The sequence below is a fragment of the Zootoca vivipara genome, chromosome 6, assembly GCF_965207765.1.
Source record: "Zootoca vivipara chromosome 6, rZooViv2.hap1.1, whole genome shotgun sequence".
Lineage (NCBI taxonomy): Eukaryota > Metazoa > Chordata > Lepidosauria > Squamata > Lacertidae > Zootoca > Zootoca vivipara.
Genome location: NC_142589.1, coordinates 43,290,716 through 43,314,528, shown reverse-complemented (window position 1 = coordinate 43,314,528; position 23,813 = coordinate 43,290,716). Strand labels below are relative to the sequence as shown.

At 41.0% G+C, this 23,813-nt stretch overlaps 1 protein-coding gene across 2 annotated transcripts in view; it reads right to left on the bottom strand.

Annotated features, from left to right (window-relative positions):
* CDH8 (cadherin 8) overlaps window positions 1–23,813 on the bottom strand; it is a 231,572-nt gene that overhangs the window by 93,853 nt on the left and 113,906 nt on the right. For both annotated transcript variants that reach the window (XM_088672014.1, XM_035120354.3), the window contains exons 4-5: window positions 22,115–22,234; window positions 2,991–3,158 (exon numbers count right to left, since the gene is read on the bottom strand). In XM_088672014.1, coding sequence (XP_088528140.1) covers window positions 2,991–3,158; window positions 22,115–22,234 — 288 coding nt within the window. The remainder of the gene's footprint in view (window positions 1–2,990; window positions 3,159–22,114; window positions 22,235–23,813) is intronic.

The window sequence follows — 23,813 nt, the reverse complement described above, 5'->3', positions numbered from 1 at the left end:
CTACATTCCCTCTGCCCACATGTTTAATCAGGGTTTTAGAAACCTAATTAAATCCACAATTGGAAGTGGGGTGACAGAAGGAGATGTGTGTGTCTTGACCTCTTTTTGGAGCACTGCAGCCAGCAGGATTGTATACTCCACTCATCAGCTGGTAAGTGGAGGGTTCAATCTTGCCAGTTGCTTCTTTCCTACTGTGTGCACATGCTAGTGAAATGGATCCCAGCAGCCAGCAGGATCACACTTTGCACTCGCTAGTTGGTCAGAGGAGAGTGCAGTCCTGTTGGAGTCCGCTTCCCCAACATGTCCCCTGTGGGAAGGAGCTGGAGAAGTAGGCCTCCATAACCATCAGGATTGAACCCTCCACTGGGAACAAGGGCACATAGCCAAAGCATACTGTGGGTCTCTTTGAGGTCTCTCTTGCAAACAGTCGTATATTGTTCTTTGTTCTTTCTGTAGAAAATTCAGACTCAAAACCAATCTATAGCTGTGGCAATATATAATCATGTGGCATGATTAATTGGAAGGGGGAGGAGACTGTGCCACCACTTGTGGGTTAATTGTGGGTCACAAAGTAGAAGAAAAGTGACATAGAACAGAAAACCACATGCAGTAACTGTGAAATGACAGGCAGGAATGACAGGCTAATTTTGTGCAAATAAGCCTAAGGCACTACCATTTTATTTCTTTTAAAAATGTTTTATTTTTAAATTGCCATTAACACATTTTCTAAACTAGGAGACCCTTTCGATTTGCTACATCTTAATCTCCTATTTTTTGAAGGTTTTTTTTGGTTTTTTTAAAAGAAAAGGCAGAAAGATACGCTGGCATCTTAGATGGTTGCATTACAAAATTCTATTAGAATACACCTTTATCAAACAAAAATCAATCCTCATTATAATTCCCTCCCCACCACCACCACTTTGATGCAGACTACAAAGCACTGCAGAACAGCTCAGCATGATGCCAAATCATTTTAACCTAACCCAGCAAGACATACACTGGAACCATAGCAGTAAATATGGATTTTGAATTAAAGATCAACAATTAACTAGACCTAGACTTATTCACTTTTATTTCTCCCTCTCATCTCCAATTAGTCATTGCTTTATTTCTGTCATCAACTACATATGTCTTTTTTCTTCTTCTTTTACTGGTTGTGTAACTCACTGGCTTCTGAATAATCTGAAATGGCATTGAAAACAGTGGAAAGAACACTGCAGTGTGTGTGTGTGTGTGTGTGTGTGTGTGTGTGTGTGTGTGTGTGTGATGGAGTCATAAGAAAGCAAGGAAGGAAGAGCTATGGTGTTTCCCAAAATGTAGAATCACAACCACATGTTTTCTATAACACTACATACAGTATTTATTGCTAGGGTTCCTATAACACAAAGTTTTGCATATAATGGATTCTGGTTCAAGCCTCTATATGCACAAATCACCTCTAACAATTACTGTGTAGACTTTGTGGCATAGCTGCCAAGTCTCCCGTTTTTCATGGGAAACCCCCATATTTTAAACCCTTTCCCGCGGGCAGCCTGGATTGGAAAAAATCCCGTAAATCCCCCGGATTTCTTACCTGCCAGGGAGGCTCCATTTTGGGTGCTGGTGCCACCCGCTTTTCGGTGCCCAGGCATGGGCAGAGTGGCACCGGAAGTTGCTTCTACACATGTCCAGTCATGTGTAGAAGCAACTTCTGGTGCCATGCCGCTGCTGATCATGCATTTTTTCAGCGGGAGACTTGGCAGCTATGCTTTGTGGCAATCTATTGTGTGTGTGTGTGTTTGTGTGTGGACCACTGGTTAGAGCCTGTGGCCCCCTCAGATGGTCTGAGACTACAACTTCCATCATCCCTCACCACTGGCCATGCTGGCTAGAGCTGATGGGAGCTGGAGTCCAATAACACCTAGATTTGTTCTAGTAAGGCATCATCCAAGTCTTCAGTCTGGCTTCGTGGTCTATAGCAGACACCCACAGTAAGGTCACTGCTGTTTCTCTCTCCTACACATGCTTCCAATACAATGTGGAGTTAGGGTTGTGCAGACTTCAGATTATGCTTTCTTTTTTACAAGAACTCCAAGGATTCACCCACCAAAGCCAGGTGCAAAATATACATTTAGATATATACTCAGAATTGAAGAATTCTAAGCTCAGGAATTTGCTATGCAGACATAATTTGATGCATGCAGTAAAGCAAACTGCTTCAGAAATAATGAGCAACAAGGCAGCAGGTATAGAAAGGTGAGCAGTGAACAAATTCAATGGCAGTTGAGAGCATAGAATCAGGTGTGGAGAAGAGGGGAGCAAATTATAGCATCTGGGAAGAGGTTCTATAATATGACAATGACAAGCTTAATATTTAGGTGGTACATGGCAGAAGGACAGTGGAAAGAAGTCATGATAAGGATGGCCTTTAGACCACCAAGCTTCACAAGGTAGTCTGAAGACTAAGCTTTTTCTTTTTCTAATAGGTTCCAGCCTCCTGGAGTATCTAGGAAGCACAGCTCCTGCCACATCCAATGAAAAGGAAGCCAGAAATCCCACTAGCAGGGATGGCATGGGCTGTTCTCATTTTCCAACCTGGTCAGAACAGGATGTGGCCACATGTCATAGCTGTCAGTCACTCACATGTCCATTCTTAAAGCCAGCCCGCAGACCACTTGTGTATTGTACATACTTAAACAAAAATACTAAACCCATGTGGAATTTTTACAGAAAATGTCTGCCTTGAAACAGGATAGCACAGGTGCAAGGGACATGAACCAAATTGAGACGGACCCATCACTAGGCAATTCCATCCTGTTAGAAAACTAACTTAGCAGTAAATATATTTAACAATCAAACAACCTTCATCTGGTTTCTAGTTCCCATATGCAACATTTTTATTGCAAACAAGCATTGTCTGTATTAGCATACAAACAGGACAATGTTTGAGAGGTACTCTAGGAAAGTCAATATAGTCGACAAGGTAAGCTAGCACCAGAAGCACCACTTACTCTGTGCAAATTTTGGAGGATTGTCGTTGACATCGGTGAGTGTAATTGTCACAGTGGTGGTTCCAGAGAGTCCGCCCATGTGCCCACCCATATCTTTTGCTTGGATGACCACAATGTACTCCTCTTTGGCTTCCCGGTCCATGTTTGAAAGAGCTGTTTTAATAATTGCTGAAAGGAAAGAAAGAGAAGACAAACAATAGAGAGGAAGTTTACTAGTGACACACAATTGACCAAGAACAAGGTTAAAGAGTAGGGATGCTTTTCCTGAAGCTATATGTGTTTGGGTAAAATGCATTAAATACTTTTATTCAATACCAGCCCTGATTCATCAGGGCTTATGTTCTCAGTATTAACAAAAGATCACATCATGTGCAATCTCCACCCCTCCCTTCTGTATGTTTGGTGTTTGGTAGTCAGCCTCCCCAGCTCCCATTCTTCTGTGGCAACTCAAGAAAAACATTGTGATATAACTCCTCTAATGGGGCCTTTTTAGATCATGAAGTGCTGACAGCCAGGGAGGCTGCAGTAAGTATTTAATGGAAAGAAAAAACACCCAGGCCATCCTCAGCGACCTCACAATAAGTTAATCTGATCCCCACACCAACTGAATCTCTAAATAAATTCTAAAGCAGCCTATAAATGATGGATTATTTTTTTAAACAACACTCATTCCTGCAAAGAAAAACTTTTTTTAAAAAAAAAGGAGGACAGGTAGAAAACTGGCTGTTCCTGTCCCTTCCACAATCTCAGGTGGGTGCAATGCTCCAAAGCAGCAGACAGATTTGCAGTAATCAAAGAGCATTTAGTGTGGGTGTGGAAGTGCATGTTTTGCTGTTAAAGCCTATTAGTCGCTAGGTGATCAATCTATTAGCAGCCAAATTCATAATAGTACAGTAGTTTTTCTTGAGGGGATGCCCCCCACTAATCCAGTTTTTGAATCATTTTTTAAATGAAATCATTTGTCTGTGAAAAGAGAGCAAGAAGTTCAAGTTATGGAATCATCTTAGTAATAAGTGAAGCGTTAAGAGTGTCAAGGGGAATTCAATCCACCAGTGCAGTGGGCTTTTAAAATCACTGTGCTCCAGGGGTTTCTTTCTCAGGCATGGGAAGAAGAAGAAGAAGGGGGGGGGGAACCCCACTTCAATCCAGGAGCTTATCCTCTTGGAGCTCTCAGCTGGATGACTCTGTGTATGTGGAAACATTTATAATTATATACTATTCATGTCTCCTATTAACAATAATATTATTTGAAAAGTGGCAATTCTCTAACACGGTGAGATCATGCAGCCTATTTCTTTGTATGGGGGCATAGCAGATATATATTTAGATCGACATTAGTGAGAAACACAAAAAGCCTTGAAATCCAGAAATCTGGAACCAACTCAATATAGGCTCTGGGAGTAATTATGTGAACATTTTTAAAACAAACAAAAAAACAAAAAAAAACCAGTGAGAACTACAATCCTGTAGTGGTTGAGGAAGAAGAGGAAGAGGAAAAGGAGGGAAATAAGAGTATGCTGGATCAGACCAATGCCCCATCTAGCCCAGCATCCTGTTCTCACATTGACCAATCAGATGCCTGTGGGAAGCCCTTAAGGAGGATCTGAGCACAAGAGCTCTCTCCCCTCCAGTAGTCTCCAGCAACCAGTTGTGGAGGCAGAGTATAGTGGTTGAAACGGATTAGCCCCAGGATGGAAGATTTATTACACCCTGGATTAGAAAGAGTTAATCCACCTCCAGCTTAAGTGACAGCGCATCTTTAGGAGGCGGGACGGTGCCTGGTTTAAAAAGGAGGGAATAACCGTTTTGGCAGTTGGAAGAGGGGGGAGTGTGGTGACGATGAGGGAAGAAGAAGGGTGTGGGGCCAGGGTAGTGGTGGTTTAGGTTAGGCTTAAGATAACTTGAAGTTAAAGTCTGACAGAGTTAATGTATAACTGTAACTAAGCTTGTAAACTTATGCATCGTTAAGAAAAGAAAAACCTATGTTCTCAAGAAAATAAAATTCATCTTCTTTTTGTGCCAAAGAATATCGTCTTGGTTATTCCAGCAGCGTATTAAAACTCACAGAGGTGGGGACTCAGAAAAGGGCAAAACTTACCTAAGGAAAAGGGGATAGTTTGTGTCCTAGAGTCACACAAGAAGGGCAGTATGGTGAAAACCTAGAGTGCCACAAGTTTGCCAGGGTGATATGGCAGACTGATAGTGGGGATCTGAGTTGAGGGAGTCCCTGTTCTGTAGGCAAGAGGTTGTTCATTCAAATAGTCCTGAGTGTTTGTGAGATCAGGCTACGAAAGCTGGAGTTAGACTCTCTTTACCGAGAAGCCCAGAATTGAGGGGTTTATTTTAAGGTGTAAGGAATTGCTTTACCCCTGTACCCTTTCGTCTCACAATCTATTGGCAACGTCGGCGAGGGGGTTCGTCGCAGTGGTCATGGCTAGTAGCCATTGATAGCCTTATCCCAGGCTTCCTCAACCTTGGCCCTCCAGATGTTTTGAGACTACAATTCCCATCATCCCCGATTACTGGTCCTGCTAGCTAGGGATGATGGGAGTTGAGGGCTAAAAACATCTGGAAGGCCGAGGTTGAGAAAGCCTGCCTTATCCCATGGATTTTGTTTAAATGGCTTCTTTTAAAGTCGTCTAGGTTGCTAGCAATCACTGCCTGCTGTGTGAGTGATTTCCATAGTTTAAGTATGCTCTTTGTGAAGGAAGAGGATGGCAAAATTTGGTAGGTTCAGATCCAGTAGCAGGTTTTAGGGGTTTGGCAATGCTTGGCTGAAAGGAGAATAGAGCATGTGAAGTCCTCAAATTCTGGGAAAACTTGGAGGAGAGTCCACCTTCTCCGAGGAACGTCTTGCCCCCCTCAATGGCCCCATTTGGAGTCAGTTTTGCTCCCCCCATCAGTTTCCAGGGGACATTCCTTCTAATCACCCTTCTAGGTAAAGCAGGTGACATTTTCCCATAGCTTTTGATAGTTAATGATTCCAGTCAGAGATAGATAGATGATAGATGGATTTGCTCAGAATTAATTGAAATATTTTCTAACTTGTGGAGGTAGGGTAAAGAGATGTCCCCACTAATTGTCAACACAATGGCATGTGAGCCACTGCAGCTCACCCATCTTCAATGAGAATGGTTTGGAGAGAGAACCAAGTTTTCCTTGTATGGCTACGTACTTCCGTTGTTGTGTGCAGAATGAAAGAGAGCTTTGTGGAATGACATGTCTCTCCCCGTTTCTCTCCTCTTCCAACAAACTATTATGGCTGTTGTGAGTGTCAAGAAACCAGGGATCACAAAAGTGGTGCTTGTGGGCAACTAAGTGCTTTCAGACACCTTCTCTGGTGTCCACAGGGTACCTTCTTTCCCCACTGAAATTAGGATTGAAAGAAGAATCTTTTTGTAGCCAGTAGAATAGGTCACATTGTGCACTTGTTTGCAGGGTGTGTGTGTGTGTGTGTGTGTGTGTGTGTGTGTGTGTGTGTGGTGTCCACAGCAGTCTTTCCTGTTTGAAAATGTGCCCATTAGACCACAGACATTGGCAACCCCTGCAATAAACAACTTAAAACCTTATTTTTGCCTGCTTTTCCATTTCCATGTTTGCTTCCACTGTTGACTTTCCCCCCTTTTCCCCATCTAATTCCCCCCTTTTGTGAATCCAGTGTTTGCTTTTCAAAATACACCCTTTTAAAAAAACAAATCAAAACCTCAGACACATAGACCACAAGGGTATATTTTCTCCAATTCAGGTTCTGAGACAGATTCGGCAAATTGCTGAGTATGAATTTAAGAGCTCCTTGAAAAGTAAATCTCATTCTACCTCTGTTTTATTTGCTCTTGGGCAATGTGACACCAATAGCCATTTTAGGAGAATAATGAGAATAATAAATAGCAACCTTTAAAACATGACTCTAATGTTAGGGGACAATTTAAGGATATGTTTAAGTATCGTTTATGGCCGAAACAATTGCTTGTCCATATATGCTTTCCTAACTTTAAACTGCAGGGTTTGGCGGAATATTGAGAAAGGAGTAAATGGCAGTGTGCCACCTCTCTTTCTCTCATCATCTTCTCTCATTCTTCCTTTCACAGACCTTGCTTGGCAACTTGGAGGAGGAGGCAGCTAGCATTCCTTCAATGGTCAGATTTGGTGCTGGATCTAATGCTATAATAAAAGCCTAGGTTTGCATTCAAACCAGCACTAAGGAGATAGAAATGCTTGTGCTGATGGAACAATCTCCCCTCTCTCTACCCTACATGGGAAGGGTATGGGGCACGTGACGGGGAGGAATGGGAGAAAGTCTATGAGCTTGCACATCTATTCAGCTGAATGCAGTTTGGCAATAATTATGTGACTTACACCCATAAGATAAATATTGCCCAATTTGTACTGTTTTTGGTAGGGAAGCTTGGATTCATCCTCATGGCTTCCCAAATAGGTGACTGTTGCTGTCAAGTCTTGCAGCAACATATGGTGGATTGCCTGGTAGGCATGAAAATATTTCATTTAAATCTTTATATTTCTAGGTTCCTAAATAGGTGTTAATTGCCTGCCGGCAAAATGAAAATAAATTAGCAAGCAATATACAACAGCAACAAAAACTGCATCAGGCGATTGAGTGGCATATTAGCACAATAGCACAAATTAAGCCCTTTTGTAACAGTGCAAGAAAATGAGAATTTCCCTCTTAACTCTGTGCTTCAACACTAACAATGCTAGAGCTTGGCAAGTGTATTATTAATTATTAGTGATTATTTTATTTTTAAAATTTTATATTGCACTTTTCACCGTCTAGGTCTCAAAGTGGCTTACACCGATAGAAAATATACAAAATTTAAAATACAAATTAAAGCTCGTTTAAAATTTCAGAAATTTAAATGAAGATCGGCAGATTTTTAAAAAAAAGAACAACAAAAAATTAGATGAGCATTCACAATGCAAATGCCACCTGAAATAAAATTGTGTTAACGAGGTGTTTGAAAGTCATCAGTAACAGGGCCTGAGTTGTACTGGGAGAGAGCTTCACAGAGTTGGGCCCTCAACAATGAAGGCACAATTTCTTCTACTCCATGGGGGATCAAAATGATCTCAGTGAACAAGTGAAGATGTACAGGCTAAGGTAGTTCTTAAGGTATCCTGAGCCTAAGTTATTCAGGGCTTTGCACACTAGTACAAAACCTTGTTTTGTTCCTTACCATGGTCACTGCTGGAGGGCTGCATGTTCTCCATCCCTATTCTAGAGCATCTGATGAAATCCAGGAAGCTACAATTACATAGCTCTTAAAAAAAACACTCAGAAATGTGGAAACTTTGTTCTGATTTAGCTCCTTTTATTTAAAGAGTAATTTTCAGTGTCACCTGTCTGATATAATCAGAGACAAATAGAATTATGTGTATATTCCCATATTACTTTGCACATCATTTACTGCCAACTGAATAAGAGGGTAAATGGAGCAGAGAGAGGGAGATAGACTCTCCAGAAAATTGTATAATGCATCTAACTTTCTGAATATGTTTGATTCAAACTATACTCTATTCGAGAGAGCGAAATGGGCAGCTCATAAATGTACCTGGACATCAATCCCTGCATGAGGCATGGAACAAGAGATGTGCATCAAGGCCACACATTCATTTTTAAAACAAATGATAAACAAAATGAGTGAGCTGCTTTTGATTTAATTAATTTAAAAAATGAATGATAATTCAAACAAATGAGTTCCAAATGTTAATCCACTCATTTCTCATTCATTTCTCATCTGTTTCATTTGTTGTGGTGGCTGTTTTAATTGGAACCTGGCTTTAATAGCATGTACAGGTCACAGAATGGGAGGGGGAGGGAGGGAGGGGGAGAGAGCAGTTAGATTTGTCTATGAAATATTTTAAATTGCCTGTAAAAAGGAGAATTTTTGTATTTCTGTCTGAAAGGTCTGTCCCTCAAGATGGTAGCAGAATGCTTATAACAGAAAAGACTAGCAAACTAGCTAGGGATGAGGGAGATATTCTCCACTAAAAGTTGAACCCACTTAATCCACATCTTCCTAGAGTATATGCAAACCAAAACACAGCCATCTTGCACTTCTCTGAATTTTGCATTGGAATTCTTCAGCCAAGTAATATATACTAAAATGCATATACAACAATAAAATGTGCATATAAATGCATATATTATGAAAATAACATACAAAAAGTGTATTATATTAGGCAAGATTACATACACAAATGCATATATTAGGATAATTTCCTATTCAAAGTTTTCATGAATTTTCAGTGCAAACTGATACGGAAATGTGTAGAACTGAATTTACAATGGTGAAAAAATGAGAAACAAAGAGAAACCAAAGTTGGTAAATGCAACACAGGGATCAAAAACTACACAAATGAAAAAGATGCCCCCCCCAGTTCACCCTTCCACTGCCCCCAAAAGTAAGAATGTCAAAAGAGCCTGTTAGATCAGGCTGATGACCCTTCTAATCCAGCATTCTGTTCTCACAGTGGCTAACCAAATGCATTATGGGAAATTGAAAGCTTTTGGTTATCAGCAAGTGGCAATCATAACCAACATAGCTAGTAGCTGCCTATAGCCCTATCCTTCATGTCTAATCTTTTTTCAAAGGCATCCAAGTTGGTGGCCATTGCTACATCTTCTGGGAGTGAATTCCAGGATTTAACAGTGTGCTGTGTGAAGAAGTATTTTCTCTCTCCTCCTCCTCCCCCTCCTGTCTCTGAATCTTCCAACATTCGGCATCTTTGGATGCCCACAAGTTCTAGTGTTATGAGAGAAGGAGAATAACAGTTCTTGAGCTGCTTTCTTCACATCACACCAGGCATAATTTTATACATATGTAACATGCCACCTCTTACTCACCTTTTCTTGAAACTGGAAAGCACCAACTGTTGTAACCTTTCACTATAGGGAGCTGCTCCAACCCCTTGAACATTTTGCTTGCTCTTTTCTGAACCTATTCCGGCTGTACAATATCCTTCTTGGAAGTGAGGCAACCACTTCTCTCCCCTTCTCCAATTATTTCCCCTATGTTAAATTTTAGATTATAAGGTCTTTGATGCCGACACCTGTCCTTTTGTACTCTGTAAAGCATCATGGATCTCTGATGATGCTATATGAATCATAATAAATATTAAACAATAGCAGTGGTATACTGAGAATTATTAGAATGAAACTGAATTATGTTATGCGATAGAGCCTATTTGCAATTATGTTATGCGATAGATGAGAAGCAACATACCAGCTAACTAAAAGGCTTAGTAGAGATTGCTGGCAAGTCTGAGTGGTACTGTTTCAGATTTCCTATTAGCCCTCTGCTTGAAACCAAACACTCTAAAGCATGAGTAGCCAACATGGTACCCTTTAGATCAGGCATTCCCAAACTTTGGCCCTCCAGATGTTTAGGACTACAATTCCCATCATCCCTGACCACTGGTCCTGTTAGCTAGGGATCATGGGAGTTGTAGGGCAAAACATCTGGAGGGCCGCAGTTTGGGGATGCCTGCTTTAGATAATGCTGGACTGCAACCCCCATCAGCCTCAGTGAGCATGATCAATGGTCAAGGATGATCAGATGTGCAGTCCAGCAACATCTGTAGGATATAATGTTGACTACTATTGCTCTAAAATGTATCATATGGGGGAGAATACCATGGGAGGGAGCAAGTAAATACAAGGTGTTTGACCCTGAACACCAACAGATTCAGGAAGAAGCTATCAGAAAGACCATTAAGAACTTGGAATTTCAGCAACAGTACCCTTGAATACCCACAGCTATTTGTAATTGTCCCTGTAAGTGGTTCCTTAAAAAGGAGGTGGGATAGAATTTGCAAACTACTTTGGATATGATTTTTTATATTGTGTTATTCATGCTGGAGTTATTTTCTTCACATTTTTTTTTTGTGACCAGGAGAAAATGACTCATCTGCCTTCTTTATTTGTTAAATACTACACCCCTTCCTTGCACAGACCTTTACTTCTAATGTAATCAACACATAGTGATTGCTTTATCTCCTTTTAGGACATCACCTTCAACACTCCCCACACACATACAAAACGTGTCCCTTTCCCCCCCTCTCATTAGCACATCTCAAATATTTGATAGGCAAGCTTATATCTTCCCTTAATCACTTCTTACCTAATGTACACAAATTACATACTTATCTGTCAAACATCTCACATCATTCTCTATCATTCTCTCACCTTAGCACTGAACATTTTTAAATGAAAAAACAAAACAAAACTTGTACATCTTTGCAGTATTCCCACAAAAAGCAGTAATACTGCAGAGAGAGAGAGAGAGAGAGAGAGAGAGAGAGAGAGAGAGAGAGAGAGAGAGAGAGAGAGAGATTCATAAAGTGAAACATGTTGAAGATGGAGAGAAAGAAAAGAAGTCAGAGAAATTGTGGGTGGACAATATTTTAAAATTATACAGATCTAGCACCTGGATCTAGTAATGGGAAAAACTACCAATTTCAGTTTCTGTCAGTTTCTCAATTTTACAATCTTAAACGCAGTTCATATTTTCACAACAGTTTGTTTGTTTGCTTGCTTGCTTGTTTTCAGAATAAAAGTACAGATGAAAATTAATCAGCATTCATTGTGAATTTCTCCTAATATTCATGGGGTTTTTTTATGCCTCCAAGTGCGACTTCTGGTCACAACGACATGACATCACATTACATCGTAGGTGTCATTGGTTACCCATAATCTGGGTCCCACATCAGCGCCCCTGCTGAGCTGCAATCTCTCAAAGAAGAAAGATGAGAACAAGAACCTCAGCATTCTTTGTGAGTGGTGCTGTCAATAGCAGTAGTAGTAGAAGCTAAGCTTTGTGATGAGGAAAAAAGCAAGTTGCTTAAGATCTCTCTTTTGGACCAGAGAGAGAAAAGTGTATTGAACTGCAATAAGGTCTAAAAAGAAGGCTGGGCCACGTTGCTAGCTTGTTTAAGAGCAATGTGTTATTTTGTATCCTATAACATTTAATTGTAACTATATTAAGGCAGTTTTGCAGTACAGGTTTGTAGCTCAGTCTTGTGGTGGAGAAATTTATTTTCTACTCTACACAAAGTGCAACACCTCTAGCACACCTATGCTTAGAAATTACTGTATTTGACAATCTTTTCATATCAGTAAATGTTTCATCAATTTGGGGCTGCAATGCAAAACTGGTGCTTAATTGGAAGTAGCGTTTATATATGTAACTTTATCTTTTTCTTTTTTTCCAGGGAAAAGCCTTTAGGATCCAGATGATGATCCTCAGTAATTATGGAATCTGAAGTTAATTAGAGAAGCTAGTATTACTTTGGCAGTTTATAAAGGAAAAAAAACACCCTTATAGTCTCCTACGAGCCAGAGCCTTGCATTTTTAGGGCTTTATAGGTTAAGCCCAGTTCCGCATGGAAACTTTAGCTCCTGCAGATTGGATAGCCCCAATCTAATGTGCTCCATTTAATAAGCAGGCTTCCTCATTATACACTAGTTTCATGTTCAGATTGGTCTCATGGTATACAGTTTCAATTGCACACCTGTGCAACCACACAGCATTTAATGGATTTGCTCAGATGTAACTTAGGGCATTGCTAAAAGTTAATGAGTTTGCAAATATGACCTTGTAAACACCACTGGGTTAATACAAATAAAGTGGAATCTAGGAGGGGGGGGGGACAGGCCACTCCCTGGAGGCAGTACTGGTGGTACAAAGCTGTTAATATGTTTAGAAAAAAAAGTCATGTTTGCAAGAATACATTCGTCTAGAAGCAAGTCCAACTAATATCCATAAACAATATTTCCAATTAAGGATCAGCTCCCATAATGTCCTTGGAGATGTGGTTTCATTTAAGTGCTATGCACCCATCCACTCCTAATGAGCTGGGTTTTACCTGGGGACAGGTCTTTGTTACAAGTCCACTAAAAAGCACATGCATATCTGGACCACATGATTTTTCAAGGCCAATTTGGATGCAGCTTACAGAAGACCAAATAACTAATGATTCTGTACTTGTTGGTACAATTTCAAAAAAAAAAGGGACTCACATCTACAATTCTATGATCTCGTCACAGGAGAGCAAGCATCTACTGTGAACATAAGACCATGATGAGAATCTAACCAGATAGGCTAATGTCTACCTACCTAGTTTTTCTCTAGCGGTGGTTAACCACAGCAAACAAACTCTTATTTAACCTTTCTTTATTGAGTAGATATTTCTGGTATTTGATATGATCTCTTTCACCCCCAATAATTATTCATTTTCTCTCTCTCTATTTCCTATCAGTACAAGAGTTTTGAACACAATATGGTTGGCTAATGGTAGTTGTTTCAACAGTATAGAGAGCAAAATCAGAATGAGCAAATGTTCTTAAGGCAGAAATCCATTTCTTAAGGGTTCATAAAATGACTGAGGAAGGGTGAAACTCATCCATACTATTCCTGTGGTTAATGGAGAATCATTCCCATCTTCTTTCATACTAAGTTACGTACTAGTTGTATTTCTACCATCATGAACAAAACTTGCAAGCCTACACATACTTACTAGGGAATAAGCCTTGTTAAAATTAGTAGGACTTACTTGCAAGCAAACGGTCATGCTGCAAATTTCTAGTCTAGCCTTGATCATTTGAACTGTCCTAGTCTGCAGATTCAACAGTTCTATCATATTCTGTTCAAGATGCAATTGTTAAAACTGCATAGAATTTTCTAAATAGAGGCACATGGGAGATGAACTGGAAGCATTACATTAGAAATATAGGAAATAAATATATGAAGCGATCACCGTTCACCTTTCTCAATGCTCACATTTATTTTCATATTTTATTCTTAAAATACACATTTGAAACACATTTGATTTTTTTAAAGCTAAGAATCATGTAAAAAATGGAAATGTATGAAATTTGGAAAAAGTATGAAAAGTTTCTGCATTGGTTGGGCTAGATGACCCTTGAGGTACCTTCCAAGTCTACAATTCTATGATTCTTTGAAATCTGAAGGGTGATTGCATCCCGATCCACACATTAATCTGGAATTAGTTCAGATCTGTTCCCTTTACTTAGAATGGCAGAACTCTTGCTTTCTTCTGTGTCCGATTTTGCATAGTAGTCTGTTTACTACAATCAATTACTTCAGCAAACTCCTATGAAATGTAAATTAGTTAAATGCAATTGGATGTTGTTGTTGTTGTTGTTGTTGTTGTTATTGTTGTTGTTGTTGCTGCTGCTGTTCTGCCATGCCTCTATTATAGAACAAGGTACCACTTTAGATTATGTGTCATTACAGTAATTGCAATTGTAATAATGATTGTTTTGATTTAGACCATCTCCACCTCACATTAGGTGAAAAATAAATATTTCTGTGGAACTTCTAGCCAACAACTATGGGTAGGGGCTACAGTGGGGACTAGAAGTCAGTGAGCTATTAGAGAATAAACAAAACTTGCATGCTTTTATAAATAATATTAGAAAGACAACTTCTCAACAATGAACAGAGGGGGGAAATAAGTTAGAGCTTCATAAAAAACCAGCAGAGGATGGTAGCAATTTATAGAGATTGTAATGATGTGAGCCATTGTAAGATACATCACTAATTTGGTGTCATTGCACAGTGTGTTTATCCTGCCTGAGAAGCTGTTAATCTTTTTTAAAGTATTGTTTGTTTTTGCCTTCTCATTAATGAAACAACGGCAGGGCTACAAACCTATTGTGTTTGCAACCACACAGAGTGGGGCGGCGGAGGATATTATTCTGTGGTGGTGAGATAATAATAATAATAATAATAATAATAATAATAATAATAATAATAATAATAATAATAGAACAACAACATTACAATCATAGATTTGTAGAGTTGGAAGGGACACTGAGGGTTATCTAGTCCAACCTTCTGCAATGCAGGAATCCAAAAACAACAATGACAGACAATGACAGATCTGCTTAAAAACTTCCAAGGAAGGAGAGACCAGCACTTCCCAAGGGAGTCTATTCCACTGTCAAACAGCTCTCCCTGAATGACATACTCTTCACTGACAGAAATCAGTGTGATGACTTGAATTCATTTATTTTATTTTTATTTAATAAATTTATATACTGCTTGACTGTAGTGGTTTTCTAAGAGTTACTGCATGCACAGCTCATAAATATACATATTGAACGCCTCAAGGAATTCAGAAGGTATCTAAACCCACCACCTATTAAAACAATGCTGAACAATTTCCTAAATTTGTACATTTGTATGTTGACAGTTACTGTCAACATTGTGCTCCATTGTTCCAACACTCTTTCACATTCTAGACTGACCAAAAAAGCAAGGTTGCTATGTTGCTATAGGCCCCAATTCAAAATTTTGTAAGACAAAGTAAATGGCCTGCAATCTGAGCCACAATTATGTGCAGGGGCACCATCTCCCAGGGGTCAAGCCCCCCCCCCCATCAGCAATTTCTAGTTATGCCAATCCTTGATTGATGGATAGATAGGAGTGTAGGGAGGGGCCGTAGAGTAGCAGGACTGTGAGTTTGAAGGAAGGAATGGAATCTCATCTCCACCAATGCACATCAAATGTGGCAAGTCTTCAGCTAGCACTCCTTACTTAAGATAGAGCTATCAAGTAGGCTACATAAAAAGGTGCTCAATACAACAGGGCCTGTGGAGATTCACAGAGCTTTTTAAAGTTCAAGCAAGGCAAGGTCTGAAATAGAGAGTGAAACAGCACACACACACACACACACACACACACACACCCTCTGTGATGCATATGATGTTCCCTTCGTGGATGCATGAGGTAGACATATTCAAGATCCCATTGGGGTGCTTGAGAAGTTGTGCAAAGCCAGGATGTGTGATGTGAAATCAATTATGTGCCAGAAGAGATTTTTTCACGCATCCATTCCCCTGCTTCCCAGGGGACTAAAGACCAAATCAGCTGGAGCTAGATTGCTAAGGCGTTGTCTTCACACATGTGTTTACTTTGTTTCACTCTCCCTATTTCCATGAGCAGCAGGAAGTTCTAGACACAGCTTTCAATAAGGTCAGCTTCCTTTCTGCAGGCACTGTCCTTTTGGACATTACCTGCAATGAAATGTTGCCGTGTAGAATGTTCCTACTCATGATTCTGGCAAGCTAGACAGACATCCATTCCTTTTTCCATGATACTACATTCCATTCATCTTTTCTTTGCAGCCCCAATTCCCCCCACCCCCATTCACTCCAATTATTATTCCATCTTTTGTGGGCATTAAGCTTGTTTAGTCCACATTGGGCTATTTTTGGCCCAGTCTAGTTTGCTTGAATTATTGAAGTATATTTTACTGCAGATAGCCAAAGGCTAAGAATCCCTATCTTCTATGAAAACAGTAAGTCAGACCAATGGTCCATCTAGTTCAGTGTGGTCCATCTACTCTGATAGCTGCTCTCCAGGATTTAAGACAGGTAGTCTTTCTCAGTCTGACCTGGAAATGCTAGGGATTAAACATCTACACACAAATCAGATACTCCTCTGGTGAGCTATGGTCCTTTCCTGCAACCAGTACAGGCCTCCCTCTTTTGCCTATTGTCACTTTACCCAGAGTATTTGTGCTAGCATTCCTGGACTACAAAGATCCACAGCTCTAAAAAGCACACATCTGATTACATGCAAGAAGCAGTCTCAAACCCAGATATCTTAGGGAGCTGCATTATTCCACTTCAGACCATTGGCCCAACTAGCTCAACGTTGTACACAGTGACTTACAGTGATATTACAGGACTTTAGGCAGTGAATTTTCCCCAGTCCTACCTGGACATGCCGACACCTGGGAGCTCCAGCACACAAAGCACGTGCTACTGAGCTATGGCTTCTGTTCAATGCCAGACATGTTTTGCACCTATTCCACCTGCTCTTGTAGAGAACAATACAGTTTTAACTGCAAACTGCTAAACTCCAAGAGATGCACGTAGAATCCTACATCATTTACATGTTTTATGCATGCCAGCCCTGGGACGGTTTAATTTACAATGGCACAAACTGCTGGAAACTGTAGCTACATTTGATCTATTAGTCCTGGCTTTCCAAACAACTGCACTGTAAAACCCGTAAAAGTGTCCATGGTGCATACAAGATATTATCATATACACCTCTTGCAAATGTTCAGATTATCAAGAAATCTGGAGGCATATTTCTTTCATCAAGCTGAGGTTTTTTTTAAGTGCCTGTGCTCTAAAACAGGTGGCTCCTTGAGTAACGAATTGCACACTGCTTGAATCTAAGGGCTTTATATTCCTAGTTCTAAATAGCTCCAGGCAGATTGAATTCTACATCACAAAATTGTCTTCTGAAGATTTATTTACATCCTTTATGCTTTGGGCTTTCTAGATAGAGTTCCCGAGAAAACACAAATGTGATCCTGATTTGGAAATAGTTATATGCAACTTTACAGGTGCAAGGAAAGAATTTTTTGACACGTTTTTATTCTCCCCCGCCGCCGCCACTGCTGCTTTCCCACTCCCTCTGAACTCGTTGGAGAATTTTAGGGAATGCATGCATAAAGTTTTTAAGGACTGATATTTTAGTGTATTTTTAATCTCTGTTGAAAACTGCCCAGACTTGCTGGGGAAACTGAGCCAGATGAGTGGGGTACAAATAATAAATTATTATAATTATATACCATTTTCAATCTTCAAGAAGCCTGGGAGAGACTCCTGTCTGAAACCCCAGAGGGCCAAAACTCTTGGGGAGATGGACCAGTGGTCTCACTATAAAGCACTTTCTAATATTCCTGTGTTCAGCTCTCATGGAAAATATTTGACAGAATGATCAACAATGTCTCCGCTTCTGAATAAATTGTGTAAGCTATGGATCCAGTTTAATTTGTTGCTTATAATTATTTTAAGAGTGTTGAATGAACTAATGGGCTTGGTCCCTTCTCCCTCCAGACCTACTCTCCAGTAGAGGCTAGAGAGACCTACTCTCCATTAGGGCAAGCAGGATACTGCCCCACCCCTCAGCGAGCCTCCACCTGCCTGCCTTCTTACACACAACCCGGCCAGAGGGATGGCTCTCGCTATTCACTTCTTCCTTCTTAGTCTCAGTGTTGTGGATGAGGATGAAGGTTAAACTGGAGGAAGTCTGGCTGCACCTTCTGTTGAGTTGTCTGTCTTCCACCCTACCAGTCTCAATGGGCATCAGCCATCACTGCTTCTCTCCTAACTCATTTCCTTGCTTTCCAGAATGAGAAGTAAAGGGTTGGCAAGTGGTGTTTAGATGTATTCTCTGGGGCAGAGACTCAGGGCAGATGATTTCAGAGACTCAAGGAGGAAACTCATAGGCTCAGAAAGGTGGAGGGGAGAGGATGTTCTCTTCCAGGCTGCAGCACAACACCTGTCCTATAGAGATGGAGGAAGCTGCCAATTTCTGTTCTCTTGGTTTCTTATTTTCCCCATTTTTAAATTCATTTCTCCACATTCTGCAGCTGTTTGGATTTTTTTTAAAAAAATCCTCATGAAAATTTATCAGCATTTTACTGTGAAGTTCTCCTCATAAACCAATATTTGTATGCAGTTTTGACCAATATAAAAGCCAATTCCCCTGATAGCATGCAACTTTGTATGTTATTTTCACTTGAGAGTCCCATGGACTGCAAGAAGATCAAACCTATCCATTCTGAAGGAAATCAGCCCTGAGTGCTGACTGGAAGGACAGATCCTGAAGCTGAGGCTCCAATACATTGGCCACCTCATGAGAAGAGAAGATTCCCTGGAAAAAGACCCTGATGCTGGGAAAGATTGAGGGCACTACGGTAGGAGAAGGGGACGACAGAGGATGAGATGGTTGGACAGTGTTCTCAAAGCTATGAACAGTTTGACCAAACTGCGGGAGGCAGTGGAAGACAGGAGTGCCTGGCATGCTATGGTCCATGGGGTCACGAAGAGTTGGACATGACTAAATGACTAAACAACAACAACAACAACAACATGCATTTTTATTAACACATTCCCCTAATATATGGATTTTTGTGCATATTATTTGGTTGGATATATTTGATTGGAAATTTGCAGAATTCCGAGTGCAAATTTCAAAGGATGACTGAGTTTCAGTTCATATATTGTTTTGGATGTATTAATGAAATAAATATATTCAAATACTAGTGAAACAAAATGTTTTTGCAAAAATGTGTATGTAGGGAAAATTGCATACAGACACACATATATATTAGAGAGAAAATATATCTTTTCATGAAAACATTTTTTTTTAGTCAGCTGATATGAAAATGTAGAGAACAGAATTGAAGACTGGAAAAATGAGAAACTGAGAGAAACCAACACTGACAGATTCAGCCATCCCTAGATGTAATATAGGTGAAATGAAATGAAACACATCATAATGACAGCATAATGAGAGAGAAAGACAGAGAGAGCGAACACAAAAGAAGCACCCATACATATCCACTACTGAGAGTTTAAACAGACAAATTATAACTGAGCTGAAGGTCATATAATTTATAGAGCCCAACCGTAATGATTCCTAAAATACAAGTCACAATAGGTAAATAGCTTCCATTCTAAGGTTACTCAATATTTCAGCAGTCCCAAATATAAAGCCTTGGAACTATTGTGCACTGCATTCATTATTCAACAATCCTCCTTTTTGTTGCCTACTTGGGACTGAAAATGCAAAGGGTTGTCAAGCACCTGGCAGTTTTCACTTAATGGCTGAGGAACCAGGGTGATGTTGGCCATGCCTGAGTCTGAATTCAGTGCGATGTTTCAGTGACTCTCAAATTTAAATTATGTACCTGAAGAATACAGATGATGCTGGGACAAGTGGTCAGTCATTATGGCTTCTGGTACAAACTGGTGTTAAACCTGCTGAGCTACTGTGGAAAGTTAGGCTGGGAGTGTGTGACGTGTGACCCTCCTGATGTTGATGGACTACAATTCCCATCATCCTTGTCCACTCAGGTGAAAGAGCCATCTTCAGTGCAGAAAAGAATAGGTGAGTTAATCATGAAGCCAACCTACCTCAGAGGGTTGTTGTGAGGGTAAGAAACCTACCTCAGAGGGTTGTTGTGAGGGTAAGATGTGGCATCTTGAGCTCCTTGGGCAAAACATGGGATATTTATCCCATGTTTTGCCCAAGGAGCCTGGTACCAGAGCCTGCAATAAACCCAGATGCTAACTTTGCTGCCACATACACACAGACAACACAATTACTGGACCCAACAACATCAAACATACCACCTCAGGCCTATTTAATTGCTAATCTTCTAACATTGTGTATGCCATCAAATGCCAGCAGTGCCCTTCAGCTCTCTATATTGGACAAACAGGCCAAACCCTATGCCAAAGGATAAATGGACATAAATCTGACATCAGGAATCACAAGACAGAGAAACCAGTAGGAGAACACTTCAATCTCCCAGGACATTCTATACAAGATCTCAACGTAGCTGTCTTATTACAAAAGAATTTCAGAAACAGACTTGAAAGAGAAGTTGCTGATTACAACTCATCACTAAACTGAAAACTATGGAGAGACCTGGTATTAATAGAGATATTCAATTCCTGTCTCATTACATATGCTAATCATCTGCATACTATCCATTGCTTTTTCCTGTAGGACTAATTGCAGTTGTTAACAGTCATCAATAGGTTTACCATACCCATTGAGTCAATCACCCATCTCCTACTACCCTCCTGAGAAAAACCCCAGCCTCCCACTATATATAAGGTCCTGGTGACTTCTGTTTCAGTGTATCTGAAGAAGTGTGCATGCACACGAAAGCTTATACCAAGAACAAACTTAGTTGGTCTCTAAGGTGCTACTGGACAATTTATGTAACACAAGAAAGAAAAAAGGGAGGGAGAAAGACTTTAACTGAAGATGCCAGAGATTGAACCAGAGCTTTTCTGTCCAAGGGCCACAATTCCCTCTTGGCAACCATCTAACAATCACATGGGCAGAGTCGGAGGCAAAGCTGGGCATAATGTAAATTTTACCTGTATGCAGTAGGCTAGTTTCTACACCCACCCACACCCTACACATTATCCATCTAGGCAAGCTGGGGGAAAACCAACAAACCACCCAAGAAAAATGCAAAGCCGGGAACAATGATGGCGAGTGTGGTTGAGGAGATAATGTGTAGCTGGGGCAATGTGGGGAGATACCAGACAGTGGCATAGCATGGAGGTCACAAGGGCTGTTGCCCCAGGTGCAAAATTCTTATGGGTGCAAAATTACAACACCCACAGCTATGTGCTTCTCAGGGCCGGCCCTAAGGCAAGGTTGGGGGGCGCAAGGCGCCGTGGGCGCCGTGCTGCTCTGCCTTTGTGGCAGCTGCGCTGCGCCCATGCAACAGCTGTGCTCGGAAACGGGAGGGGGGCGCCGGAGGGATAATGCGCGCTACAGTGCCAGCTATGCTTAAGACGGCCCTGGTGCTTCTGATGCTGGGCTCTGCTGAAAATGGCTTCTCCATGCAAACTAGGAAGTAACATTTCCGGACAATTGAGGCAATTCTTTACTTATCCCTGTGGCTGCAATCTCCTGGGTGATGCAGATGCTTGAATGTGCATGCATACTCTGTCCAGTTCCCTCCTTCCCACCCACCACCACACCTCTGCATGGCTCCATAGACTGGAAACCCATGTTATGCCAATGTGACCAAAGTGTCTAACAGAGAGGCTTAGGGAGGCATTTTTAGCCCCTGGTCTGAGATTTCCCAACCCTGGTTGAAGCACACAATGTAGAACCTAGTGCATAAAAGTGTGTATATACATATCCTATGGCACTATTAAAAGCAAGGTTTAACAACCTCTAATAAACTTTGCACACCCATACCCCCCATAGGTTTTGCTTATTAAAATATGTTGCAATATATCCACTAACAGTGGGCTTTTGACTTGACCTTTTTGGTATCTCGGTCTCAGTTACTGCAACAACATTTGTAAGCAGTCTTCTTCCTTTTTTATCTTTGTACTTTGTCAGGTCTTTCTGTGCAGCCATGGGAAATGAGTCAGATACTTACGCGCTACAGATTGACTAATGTTGACAGCCACCTACCTACACATTATGTTGAAATGCAGGAAGCAAAGCAGCATTCAGGAAGCCGTGCTCCTCACATATCATATAACTTAGGGGAAGTTAGCATTCAGAAGCACCCACCTGTATGTGGTTCAACTGAGAAGTAAGGCTGTCCCTCCAAGATGCTGTAGACGAGCTTGGCACTGTTTCCGTAAACAGGATCATCTGCATCGGTGGCTGTCACTTTGGTAACGTAAGTACCTAGTGAAAAAGAAAAGTATGCTTGATGAAGAATACAAGTTGGCAATCTGTTAGGAATGAATATGGACAGAGGACTCGCTCCATACTCTCTTCCTCTGATGTCTTAATAAACCACTCATACAGAAAATAAAACATGATATCAGCTGAGCAGTAAGGAAACAGCCGAAACGAGAGCAAGCCATTCCTCAAACAATCAGAAGACTCTGACAGTTGTTTGAATAAGGGTCAGCAAATTTTATCTCAAGGTCAGAAACAAGGCAGAAGGATGAACCTCCCCTTGGTATGGTAGTGAGCTCCATATCCTCAGTATCACCATGCAGAAGGACCTGTCCTGGGTACTTCAGATGGCAGAGTTAAATTCATTATTAAACATACATTGATGTGCAAAGCACTGCAATCCTAACATCCCTGCAGTTTATGAGCCCTCCTCTCCACCTACCCACAGACATGCACTCAGCAAGGCAATGAGCATAGCATCATTACAAATAACAATGCTCTCTAAATATTGATGTTTTATTTAAGACATCTGCACTGTGCCTTTCTGCATAAGCCACCCAAGACAGCTTGGCAGTAAACAAGCAAACAAGCCAAGGCCATGGAAACAATTAAACACTAAGGTATCAGCAGCCTAACAATAAAAACACAATCAGATCTAAACATTAGGATTTGCTACAAGCAGAAGAAAATAAAGCTGCTTTCAACTGGTACTTAGAAGAGGTAGCAATGTGCTGTGTGTGCAGTGTGCAGTGCTGGAGCCAAATTGACACTCCTACTGCTGTGCCCATACTGCACTGACCTTTCGACTGAATGGTCCCCCCCCCCTGCTTTGGTTACTGGCAGTGACTTCTGCATTGGGAAGCCAGGTAAGCAACAACACCACACCACGCCTTTCTGCCCCTATGGGATCCAAGCTGTAAACACAATATAAAATATATGTTGTTGCTATACTATATACTATACGATGCTAATTAGTAGCACAACATCAATCAGCAATATTTATCAGGGCAGCACAAATTGTGTATGGGAGGGGGCATTATCAGAGCAACCCCAAAGCCCATCTGAAATATGTTCATCTTGGTGTGGAACCTAAAAAGTGCTTAAAGATGAAGGTAAACGGACCCCTGACCATTAGGTCCAGTCGTGACCGACTCTGGGGTTGCAGCACTCATCTCACGTTATTGGCCGAGGGAGCCGGCGTACAGCTTCCAGGTCATGTGGCCAGCATGACAAAGCCGCTTCTGGCGAACCAGAGCAGCACACGGAAACGCTGTTTACCTTCCCACTGCAGCGGTACCTATTTATCTACTTGCACTTTGAGGTGCTTTCGAATTGCTAGGTTGGCAGGAGCTGGGACCGAGCAACGGGAGCTCATCCCGTCGCAGGGATTCGAACCACCGACCTTCTGATCAGCAAAGTGAACTACAAAAGAGAAAGAGTTTTCCTGGAAGGAACTCACTCCAGAGAAGGCTCTATCCTGTATTGCCACTCGTCATACTTTAAGTACTGAGGGTGGTGGAAGGCACACAGAGCACAACCTGCAAGATCTGCAAGATGTATTTTTTAAAAAAATAAAATACAT